This window comes from Melospiza melodia, chromosome 6 (genome assembly GCF_035770615.1).
Source record: "Melospiza melodia melodia isolate bMelMel2 chromosome 6, bMelMel2.pri, whole genome shotgun sequence".
NCBI classification, from domain to species: domain Eukaryota; kingdom Metazoa; phylum Chordata; class Aves; order Passeriformes; family Passerellidae; genus Melospiza; species Melospiza melodia.
In genome coordinates this window covers 4940530-4953011 of record NC_086199.1, presented here as the reverse complement: position 1 = coordinate 4953011, position 12482 = coordinate 4940530, and the positions used below count along the sequence as shown (strand labels likewise).

Genomic DNA, 12482 nt, shown 5'->3' with positions numbered 1-12482 from the left:
AGAGAGCTGGGGAGGAGAGGGAACAGCAACAGCTGCTGCTGCCATGGATCTGACTCCTCCAGGATGCTGCACCAGCACAAAATTAATTAAAACCAGTGAATTAAGCATTAAAATGATTAAATTGGGAAATCATGTATAGAACAGAACAGACTATTTAAACTGGAACTACAATCATTGTCCAGTTCAACTGCCTGACCAATTCAGGGATGACCAAAAGCTGGAATTTGTTGTTAAAGGCATTGTCCAAATGCCTCTGAAATACTGACAGGTTTGGGATACCCTGGATGCTGAGAATTTTAAAACTTCCTGTGCTAAAAGGCACAAACCCACAGGAAAATACTATATTTGACCTGAAGTCATGGAGAAAACTTCCAAAATTGATTGATAGCACTGGGATTATGGGTGTGTAGTTTGAATAAAAGTGTGTAATATCACATGGTGGAAAACTTCAGAGTTTAAAGTTTTAGAATATAGCAAAATGTAAAAAGCAAGATAGAAGTTTTAAGGCAGTGGCTAGATGTTCTTCTTCACCTTCTTCTTCATGGGTTTGGGTGGTATTTTGTAATTAGATTAGATAAATTAGAAGAGTCCACATTGCAGACTTCAGGTGATAAGTTATTGAGTTAAAGGTGAAAATAATTGAGGTGTCATTTCTTAATTAGACAGTTTAGCCTTACAAGACCTTGTAAAAAAAGATAGTGAGCCATTTTGTAGCTTGTTAGTAGAATGCTGTAGAACTCACAACTTGTAAGACTGTGATATAAATAAGAAATAATAAACATTTGAGTCTGAACACAAAATATCATCTCAAGTGCTTTCAATCCCAACCTTAACAGAGGCAAAAAAACCCCAAAACCCAACATTTAATGGTACCAACCACCTCTCCAGGATGCCTATGCCATGTTTAACCACCCTCTTGGTAAAGAAATGCTTCCTAATGTCCAGTTTAAATATGAATTCTATTATTATATGGATTTTAATAAAGCATTTGAGACAATGTTAAGAAAATATTTCATTACAAGGATAAAATTGAGTCATTATGATGATTTTATGGTAAGAAGAATCAGCTAAAAGAAGATTACAAACAAAGCAATAACCAAGACAGCAAAGCACTAAAAGAAACACAAAGAGAATTGGGATGTTCCTTAAAAAGATGACAGCAATGGACAGAAATATGACAAATTAGCAAATATGATGGCTCTTGTTTGGCCTGCTGTGGAGGAATATGCTGGACCTTTGAAGGTTTTTCCCAGCCTTGTTTTCTGACCTTTCATAAAGAAAACAAGACAGTGAAGCTACAGGAAGACTTCCAGGCTAGTTTCTGAAGGTTATGTCCTCAGGCTGATGATTTTTATTAAAATGTCTCATGGGAAGTGGAACCTGCAGGAACATTTGGCAGCTCACACCCAACTGTGTGACATCCTGAGCACCAAAGAACTCAGTAACAGCTGAAATTCAGTTCTAGATAGGAAAATTCACAGTGGGAAATGAGAAAACAAGAATGCATGAACTACATATTCCAGAACTTCTGCTATGAGCTGAGTACAAATGGGGAAAGAAGAATGCAGAAACTTTGCTAGCTATCCTTTAACTTGTGCTATCATGCTAAAAAATGTGGAAAGGCTTTAAAAAACATAATTAGCTACCCAGGATTCAAATAAAGGCAGGAGAGAATCACTACTACAGCTCAGGGCATTGAGGAAACCCCATCTTGGAGACCACATTATTATTAAAAATGTGAATTAGCATTTTAGTATTACCTGTGCTTGAAATCTAAACTGGGAAACATCAAAGTGCTGCCCAACAGCAAGAGTCAAAAAATGGATGATTGCTTTCTTTAGGCTAATCAAAAAAAGGCCAAAGAGGAGAAAACTTATCTCTTCAAGTGCACAAACACATCTAGCAAGGAACACCCAACCACTTCAGCTGAAGGAGATTTCAGTTTAAGCTGATAGAGAAACCAAAGGGAGATCAGTAAATGAAGAATGGATCACAGAAGAGGTTTCTGAGCATCAGAAGAACAAGCTGAGGTGAACATCAGGCCCTCCTCAATCTGTGATGGAGTGGAAGAGATGCTGGGGGGCTGAGGTTGAGCCCTCAGCAGTGAAACCTTTACTTTTTCCTATAAAATCACCTCTTTGGCCCTTGCAGCAGGCAGGGGGAGATGTTTCATGCTAACTGCACTGCAGCAGAACAGAATGACTGATCCCACTTTCAACAAAGCCTTCCATAGCTGGATTTCTAAGCACAGCAATTTCCACAAGCATCCCAAAGTCATTACACAACAGCAGATTGCAGCACAGTCATGTTGTTATCAAAGGAAGAGCCAGCTGTCATTTGATTATCAAAGGGAACACAGGAAATTATCCTGTATTACAGGAAGCTCTACTCATCAATTAAGCATTTATTCAAAACTACTGAAGTCAAAACTCAGAAAGAATTAATAGTCATTTTAACAGATCTTAAAGAATGGCTGCAAGCCCATAAGACCAAAAATAATATTGCTCTCAGCTTCCATTCCTTATTAGATGAGGAAATTAATTTTTTTTCATCTCTCATTTGTTTGCAAGAAAGCAGAATGACTATTTTTGGTTGAAAATAACATGAGCTATCATTCAACAACATGAAATTAAGCAGCAAATCCAGCAGAACTTCAGCAGAAAAGCTTGAATAAAACAGACTTACCATCATGGAGGTGGTGCAGGGAGGAAGAGGATCAGGAGCTGCTCTCTGAGCCTGGCTGTCACCCAGCATGGTTGCAATGGCTTCACTGAGAGCTTCCTTTACAAAGTTATTTATCATTTCTGAGTCCACAGGCACACCAGCATTGACAAAGAGCTGGAATCCTCCACCACCTGCAACTTCAGCTGAAAATGAAGGGATGTGAAGCACACAGCCAGGTCTCACTTCCTAAAATCCATGTATTGCACTGCAGCCACTCACTCTCTATGGAATTTTAAACATTCCTTTGCAAAAAGTGACTTTTTTTAACCTTCCAGATAAATAACAGCAGAGAAACAAATCAGGAGCATAAAAGAAGGCAACAGCTAAAGGGCAGTGACATCACAGGAGAAATGCTTTTCTCTGCATTCTCACACATTCATAAGAGAAGGAATTTTTGACATATCTATTAAAAAAAGAAAGGCAAACAAACATTACAGGCTCAGTAAAATGCCAAATGTGATTTAGGTGGCCAATAACAGAAGGTGATTTGTGCAGTGCTGTTATTCTAAGTATTCTTTTTATTTTCTATAATTTATTTCAGTGGCCTTGTAACATTGGCTGTGTCTCCACATAAATTCAGGTGTGCACTGCAGCTTTTCACACTTTCACAGGTTCAGGATTATCCACCTTTAGGCTGAGGCAACAGCCACCTACACAGCTTGTTAAAATTAGCCAAAAATGGAGCTAATCCATCTGCAGAGAACAATAATTCCTACTTACCAATGCCAGGGGTCACAGGCTCACTGTCTTCACTCTTTATGGAGCTGCTAACACTGGGCACTGCCTCTGTCTGAGCTGGGCACATCTCACTGATGATTTTTGCCATTATTTCTTGTTCCACCCTGGCAGAATAAAACCCATTTAAGTATCAGCAAACACCAAGACACCTAAAAGCACACAAAAGAGCATTCCTGACATAAAATGCGAGGCAGCTGAAAGGAAAATGGATAAGGGAATGGAGGTGAGAAAAAGGGGAAGGTTAATTAGGGAATCATTCCTTCTTCCATATATATTCTTTGCCACTTTGTTAAAATGAAACTCACCAATTTACCAACTTGTTTTCTATAGTTTCTCTCGCTCGAATCAGTTCATCTAAAATATCAGCAGGCTGCTGAAGAGCAGAAGGCACAGGAGGAAACAAAGGACTATTGTGTGGTGGTGAGGCAGCTTTAAACTGGCCATTAAGCTCCACAAGAGGCTCAAGGAATTCTGGAATTTCATCCTTCTCCTCTTCCTGATCCTAATAAATAAGCAGTAAATTAAGTTATGGTACATTTCTGGAAGGCAGTGTCATTGAGGTAGCTGTCAGGTTTTTTGCTTTAAGGAACATTTGTGGATGCAGGACAGCACACAAACCACATTCTCCCTCCTCAGTGTGTTGCAGTTAATTGATACAACTCTAAGCTTAGCAAATCATAAATCTGTAGAGGTATAAAGCCATAGGAACTGCTCAGTAAAACATGATTTGGCTCATATTTCCTGCCTGTGCTGCACAGGGCAGGGAGCCAGTGGCAATGCTAATACTTGAAAAATTTACTTGTGACCTATGTCAGGTTTCTTTAATGTCACACCAGAAACGTTCCTCCTCTAAACCAAAAACTTTAGGAAACATTCTACAGTTACTTGTTGGATTAGGGTTTTTTGTTTGTTTGGGTTGGGTTTTGGTGTTTTGATTGTTTTTCTTAAAATAAATCAAACTTGTTTTTTAAAGTCTGAAAAGACAAATTCACAAAAGTTAATGAGCATGTAGTCAATCAAATCTCTAATGAACTTGCCAGCACTGCAAACTAGAAAATAGTTCACATATATGTCACATGTGTGTTTACACTTCCATTAACTGAAGGTAGAAGGTATTTCTGGGCAATAATTCAGACAACCCTCACAGATGTCTTGATTTTAATGTTAAAGTTCTGTTCCTAAAAAGTTAGAGAAATAATTGGTGAGTTAAAATATTTGGGTTTTCCCAGAGATGCCTCCTTCCTTTTCCCCTTTTCCAAGTCCCAAAAAGCAGCCACTGAGCCATCATGCAGAAATGCCTCCTGATGAATGAGAACCTGCAACCTCCACTTCTAATATTAAAAACAAATGTCTCTAATAGTAACATGACTCTCTAAAAAGAAAATTTGGCATGTCAAATGAAAGAGATGGGGAGCTGAGCCCTGATTTACCAGTGAGAAGTATGTGATGGTGCATAAAATTGACTGTAAATCTATATTTACTAAGATTAATCTCCAACACAGTGAAAGGAGAAAAAAAGTCTCCTTTTCCCTTATATAAATTAAACTTACTTTCAACCCATAAAATAAAAAGATTCAATGCTACATATTATTTATGAAAAAGAAAGAAAAAAAGTGAAAAAGTGAAAAGAAAAAAGAAAAACTAAAAAAGAAAAAAGAGAAAGAACAGAGAAAGTGGGGGAAAAAGTAACATTTTCCTGTCTCCTTCCCACCTCAGCATTAACACTTTTCCTGCTTTAACACATTTTAAAACTGCAGAGTCAGAAAGGTCCCTGATGGGAATTACACAAAGAACTGCTGGGTCTTTCTGGATCTTTAAATAGTGATAATCTTCAAAGCAGGGAGAAAAGCAGAATATGTGTATTTGGGTGCTAAACAAAGATTTTTAAACCATTTTAGGCTTAGGAATGAGCAGAGAAGTTAAGTCAGAAGGCCCTGGGTTCCTTGCAAGTTGCTCAGCAGCTCATGCTGTTGGGATATGTGTGCTGAGAACAGTAATTCACTCTGACAGCAAATGTAAAGATGTCTTTGTCCAGCATTTCATTATGTATTTTCCTCTGCCTGCATTACTCCATAAATTTTCTTTGATGTTGCCTATTTAATACCTCTGAAAGTATGCAAAATACAAACATCTGGATTAAATAAAGCAAGTACATACAATACATCTTACATCTATTTAGTAACTCTGACAAACTTTTGCAGCTCTACTGCATTTCTAAAATATTTTATATTTTATAGCACACAAATCCATAATAATGCACAAAATCATATTCATTTGGGGGTGATATATTATCTCTGCTGAAATAAAACAATAATGTAATAGTCAGTATTTAATTATACAGATTGAACTTGAACATATATCAAAACTTGCAGACCAATCCTGAATACTCTGCACTCAATTCTGCATTTTGCTTCCCTGGGGACTGTTGAAAATATCTATCACAATCCCCAATCAAAATATGGCATAAATTAGAAAGTCTGTCAGATACGATTGGAATCTTTACTGTACTTTATTATAAAGTATCAAGCCAAAATTCTATTTCCTAAATTATATTCAGATAATTAAAAAAAAAAGTTTGAAATTATTAGATGTTATAGATTAGTTTTGTTCCATTACCAAACATGTACATGCAGAGTTTTATTAAAGACTCCTGAAACTTAAGCCATGGATTTCCTCTTGATGGATTTCTACAGGAATTCTCAGGAGCAAGGTCAGGCTGCTTTGCAGGTGTCACCTGTGAGCTTTTGTCTGAAGAGTGAAGTGTAAAAATATCAATGTCCTGCCCAAGAGCATCAATGGGAAATGAGGCTTGAGGAAAATACATTTATATTTATACCTGAGCTCTGCAGGTTTCATATTTTGCTGTGGAATTCAAATTGGAAGCAAAAACTCTGAGAAAAAAAATCCCCTACCTTGCAATGAGAGCATATTCAGAGAGAGCAAAAAGTGCATTTAATGTGAAATCCCAGGGAGTTTGCTGAAGGAACTGCAGGATGTGGCTGCTGGTAAGAATTTGAGAGCAGACTCAATAAATCTGAGAGCTGAGCAAGGTTCTCACTCTGAAATAATCCCAGCATGGTTTGGGTGGGAAAGGACCTGCAGGACATTTTGTCCCAAACCCCTGCCATGGGCAGGGACATTTCCACCAGACCAGGCTGCCCCAAGCCTGCCCAACCTGGCCTGGAACACTGCCAGGGAAAAGAAACACAGAAAAAGGAAACAGAAACAAACAAAAAAGGAAGAGATTTCACACAAATCCTTATCCTGCTCAGTCCTAACAGAATTAAGCTTTCATAATAAAAGGACAGTGGGGGGAAGACAATAAAAGCTATTTTTTTGTATAGCATTTTATGCACATACTTTCATGAATCTGAAGACTCTTTTATAACAATAACTTTGCTTTCTTTTGATGTCTTAAATACCCCTGCCACTCCAGAGACTGATTTTATGCTCCCCCATTGTGTTTGCCTTGCACATTTTTAAGAACATTGTCTGTGTGGTCATAGGCCAAACATATGTTTCACTTGGAACAATTTTGGTATTGTGGTTAAAATATATCCCATTGCCAAAACTAAAAGATAAAAGCAATCCAGGGGAAAAAAAAAAAAAAAAAAAAAGAAACAAAAAAAGATGAGTAACTATTATTCACATAATAAAAAATTTAACATTGCAGCATTTTTTGATAGCTCCTAAAATGATTTCTTTAAAGCTTTTTTCTTGTGCTAACAGAAGAACAATGTCCACAGAGATTTAACTCCTCCCCTCCAGTAACATAAGGTAATTTTGAAATTATAAATGAATAAAGCATTTACACACTTTTGATAGACAAACCATCAAATTAGGGCTGTTTTAATGAGCTGATAATGTTAAATGATTAACTCATTTTAAAAATAAAACTATCTGCAAGCACTAGGGTTAATATTTGATGTACACTCTAATCCTGGGATCAGGGAGATATAGAAGTAAAAAGAATAAATTTTGGGGAAATTTTGATTACACACAGTGAGTTTTGTTCAGTAAAGTGAAATACAGGCTGGGTCACCAACCTTTGTTTCTCAGAACCCCCCAGACAAGAGGTCAGCTAACCAAGGAAAACCTGAGAAAATTAAACTGTGAAAGAGGATCTCAAATAAACCTGTGTTACCATAAACCAGAAACAACAATGCTGTCAAGAATTTCTTCTTAGGATCAAATGCTCACCCTGTCCTCTATCACTTTGAAGCCATTCCCCCTTGTCCTGTCACTCCAGTCCTTGTCCCAAGTCCCTCTCCAGCTCTCCTGGAGCCCCTTTAGGTGCTCCAAGGTCTCCCCAGAACCTTTTCTTCTCCAGGATGAAGAACCCCAGTTCTCTCAGCCTCTCACTACATTCACTTCATGCAGAATTTTAAATTGTAAACTCTTAAGTGCTATAATCACTGCTGGTTTTAGAGAAATTATTTGCATTTCTAGTGGATTCTAACATATCCAAATAAGAGCTAATTTTAGCTTTTTACTCTAATTTTTCAAAAGTTTCTGTACTCACCAACACACAGTAATTTCAAATATCCTCTATAACACTGTAAACAGTTCAGTATTGCTCACAAAGTGAACTTTTAAAGCTGCTAGGAAAGCAAAATAGTTCCTTTACATTGTGTCTCCAGTTTTGGCAGAACAATATAAAACAAATATAAAAACAATAAAAGGAAAAGACAGATTTGCAATGGGGTTACCTGTGTGACATCAGTGACATCAATGAAGTTAGCTCCTGGAAGCTTTGTGTCCTCCTCCTCCTCCTCACTGTGTATTTCTTCTGGAGTCTTACAAAGACAGATTGCAGTTGTTAGGTATTTCATCTTGGGGGGTGCAAATGCAGAAAACCTTCGTGACAATAATCAACTAAATCACACCTTCCACTATCCCAGGGTGCTCCAAGCCCTGTTCAACCTGGCCTGGAACAATTCCAGGGACCCAGGGGCAGCCATAGCTTCTGTGCCAGGGCCTCAGCAGCCTCACAATCAAAGATATTTTTCCCAATATCCAATCTAAACCTTTTCTCTGTCAGTTTGAAACCATTCCCCCTTGTCCTTACTCCTGTAAATAGTCTCTCTCTTTCTTGTAGGGTCCCTTCAGGTACTGGAAGGCTGCAATGAGGTCACCCCAAAGCCTTTTCCTCTCCAGGATGAACAATCCCAATTCTCTCAGCCTTTCCTCATAGGAGAGGAGCTCCATCTCTCACTTGCTGGGATAGAGGGATAGAATTTTAAATACAAATCACTATTTTAGTCCACAATCTCTGTCTGATTCAGTGAATACCTGGATCTCAGGACTCTGGAGGACCTAACTCCTGAAGTCAGGGAAATGGAATGTACAATAACCACACAAAAATAATCACCAAGCCTTCACACACTCTGTCTTTATCACTCAGCACACAGCAGTTACCCTCAAGCTGCACAAAACCTTCCAGATCAAGATTAAAAACACTTCTGAAAAGTTGTAGGGAAAGAGAACAGAGTGGCCACTGCAACACCACAGGCTGCTGGGCTCAGTGCCCACACCACTGAGCACTCCAGGAGAGCCAAGCAGCAGAGGGAGGGATGAGGAACATCCTCAGAGCACTCAAGCCAGCAAAAACAAGCCAGGCATGGGCCAACAGGGATTATAATTCTTTACAGGACACAGGAACACTGTTTTTCTTAGACTTTTACCATGGTGATCACTTAATCTTGGCAGAAGAGTGTCTTTCTACAATTTTTCATTTTCTTAAACAAATACCTTGTACTATAAATTCTTTAGAGTAATTATTCCATTTTTCCTAGAACTGTCTCATTTCTCTAACTAAAGAAAGACAATGAGAACTTTGCAGCAATTTAACATATTTTCCTTTTGAGTAAGTCTGAATCCCCAGACAACCAGTACCTGTATTACAGCAGTGACAGGAGGGAGCACAGGCTCAGAGCTTGGAGGAACAGGACTTACATTCCTGGTACTTGAAACACTGTCAATATCAACATTTGGTAACACCTAGGGCATAAAAAAAAAAAGCATCAATATAAAAATCTATATATTATCATGGAACTTTTTAGATTGTTTTCCTTCCACCTGCTGTTGAACCACTCAAATTCACTGTTCTCCTTTTCTCATGCCTGTATCTGATATCAACTTGGTTCTGAAAATCAAATTACTGTAATGACACAAACTAACACCAGAAATAGTCACCTCTTCTCTTGCAGTATCTGATTTCTCCTGCTCTCTAATCCCCTCACACTTTGTCTTGCATGGAACAGAAGGGGAATGTATCTGTAATTTTAATTACCTAAAATACTCAGAGCAGAGGTGTGTTGGATGTGCAATTAGTTTAGAAGATTAAAATATAGTTTGTAATCAAGGCATGCCCATTACAGCATTAAAATGTGTTGCATTTCTGTCAAGAACAAAGATTTCAATGCTTCATTCCTTTGGGAAAAGAAAAATCACCTTAAATATTGAAGAACTGTGTGAAATAACAGCAAAATGCAGGTGAGTGGGATGAAGTGACACAGCAAGGGAACAAAGCACAGAACACCCAACCTGTGTTTAACTCTGAGCTCCATAAATCATTTGTGTCTGAAAGGTGTGTGGGGGAGTGGGTGCAGCCTCAACAATTGGAATCCAAAACAATGAACATGGAAGAAACATTCACTTCCTTGACAACAGACTCATGTGAAAAATGAAAACAAACCCCAACCCACGAGGTAAAGACTGCAAGGGTGGATTAATCAGGAGTGAAATCTTGGGTTGACAATCATGCTTGAAACAGAAATCTTAAAGGCCAAAGCAATCATCCAAGAAAACTGACATTTATATTTATACTTCTTTTATTCCAAGTTTGTTCTGGCTCAAAAATCTCATTTAAAAAAAAAGAAAATGTGACAAAAATTTTAGAAATGCCCTGCATAGGTGACTTAGGGAAGAAACAGTTTTCTATTTTGGCCAGATAATAAAGATAATTGTTAAAATATGAATAAATATATAACTCTAGCATGAGAACTGCTTGGTTTCTCCATTCCATATTTTTCTAATTCTTACTGGAAACCATCTACTGATGTTCAAGTTACTGATGGATCAGGCTGCCTATAGATAGCACTCATTCAAATAAACAAACAAATCACCATCACTGTTGACATGTACCTGCACAGAGAGCTGAGGAGGCTCCTTTTTCTCTGATTTCATCTCTATCACAGCAATATTTGGTTTTTTTACCTCTACAGGAGGCTTTGGTGACACTGGAGGAAGAGAGGTTGTAACTGTGACAGGGTGTGGTTTATCTATGATCACTCCAGCAGGCTGCACTGATGTGTTGCTGCTTTGGGTTTGACCTAAAGACAGTTGCAAAACAATTAAAACTTTATCTATCCATCTCCAAAGGCAGTAAATTAATAAATTAATTAAAATTATATTCTGTGTGTTTCTAGATTCTGTGTGCAATTACAGAGCAATTAAAAAGCTCCCTATTAACATTAACTAAACTACAGTAATTCACCAGCTAATTTTAAGCTTTCCCAGCAGAAATTTTCAACTCAACATTATCTGTTTTTAAAATTATTCATTTTTCTTGTCTCTGGTGACACCTACTGCTGAAATCAAGAATTGTGTTTGCCATTCAAAAACTACAGAGCATCACACCCAAAGTACACTTATTATAACAACCCACAAATTTTTGCCTGAAATAGCCTTTAAAAAAAAGCAATTACCTTATATAATACTAATCCTTCTCAAAACAAGCCCTGTATAAAGGTTCTATTGAAAGTCTAAAAATCCAGAAGTCATGAGAAGGATTTAACTGTGCTTGGCTCAGTTCTACTGAAATTGTTGGGCTGAAGTCATTGCAAAAGTTGAATCCAAGGGTGAGTGATTCAGTTCCTGCTTTGGATACCAAACTGAAAGCAAGAACATGAGGCCTAAAACCAAAATAAATCAAATTAGGTACAGCTAAACAAGTAATTGCTCTGTCAAGGTGTCACCAGACATCCAGCATGAAGGATGAGGAAAACCAGAACATTTTCAACTGATCCCTCAGATTTCCTATGAGAAGAGCAGGTACAAATCTCATGGAATAGTTTGGGTTGGAAGAGATCTTAGAGATCATCTAATGCCAAGCCTCAAACCACTGATTTAAGAAGATAAAAGTTATATTTTCATGAAATAGCAGTGATTAACCTGCACACAATCTGCTCCAGGGTGTTTTCTCCTACCTAGAGGAATAGCCATGGGGATGAGGTGGCCTTCCAGGGGACCAGGGGCAGCAGGGACATCCTGGCTGGGGCTGAAGAGGAACTGGCTCTGCTGGGCAGGGACCAACACAGGATTCTTCTTCTTGGGGCTGCTGATGACCTTCTGAGTGTGAAAGTAGGTCTGGGTCCTTGCTGACCTCACCTTTGTGCCTGAAACAAGAGCACACAAACTGGAAAGGTCACAAAGCGTGCACAAACCCAGTGACAGCACTCTGAATAAATATATATAATAATAAATATATATTTTATATATATATAATTATTTATTCTATTCAACACTATGAATGAATATATTTTTTCACTGAGCCAAGCCTTCATACTGAACCCACTGCAAATTTCTGCTGTGGGATGGAGGGAATGAGGGAGGGAGTCCCAAAGGGCAGAACCTGAAAGTGCTACAGGTAGATGATTAGATAGATAGATAGATAGATAGATAGATAGATAGATAGATAGATAGATGATAGATAGATAGATAGATAGATAGATAGATAGATAGATAGATAGATAGATAGATAGATAGATAGATAGATGAATGAATGTCTTGGCATTGGCAGCAATGAAGGAGTTAAAATTGCAATTTTTAAGTTGTCTCTAGCAGATAAGGGCACAGAAACATGAAAAGGACCAAAGAACAGTAGTGAGTTGGAATGAAATGTATGATTTAGCAGCTAAGAAGAAATCCATGATTTAAGTTTGAAATTTGGAGCTGAATGTGTGATTTAGCAGCTAAGAAGAAATCCAGAATTTAGGTTTGAAATGCAGCCACAAAAC

General features: G+C 37.9%; 1 protein-coding gene across 5 annotated transcripts in view; it reads right to left on the bottom strand.

Moving 5' to 3' along the window:
* The window catches only part of KIAA0586 (KIAA0586 ortholog), a 70273-nt gene that overhangs the window by 38412 nt on the left and 19379 nt on the right, over window positions 1-12482 (bottom strand). For all 5 annotated transcript variants that reach the window (XM_063159731.1, XM_063159727.1, XM_063159728.1 and 2 more), the window contains 7 exons: window positions 11673-11861; window positions 10609-10796; window positions 9358-9462; window positions 8172-8258; window positions 3768-3964; window positions 3445-3566; window positions 2686-2867 (listed from right to left, as the gene is read on the bottom strand). In XM_063159731.1, the coding sequence (XP_063015801.1) occupies window positions 2686-2867; window positions 3445-3566; window positions 3768-3964; window positions 8172-8258; window positions 9358-9462; window positions 10609-10796; window positions 11673-11861 (1070 nt within the window). The remainder of the gene's footprint in view (window positions 1-2685; window positions 2868-3444; window positions 3567-3767; window positions 3965-8171; window positions 8259-9357; window positions 9463-10608; window positions 10797-11672; window positions 11862-12482) is intronic.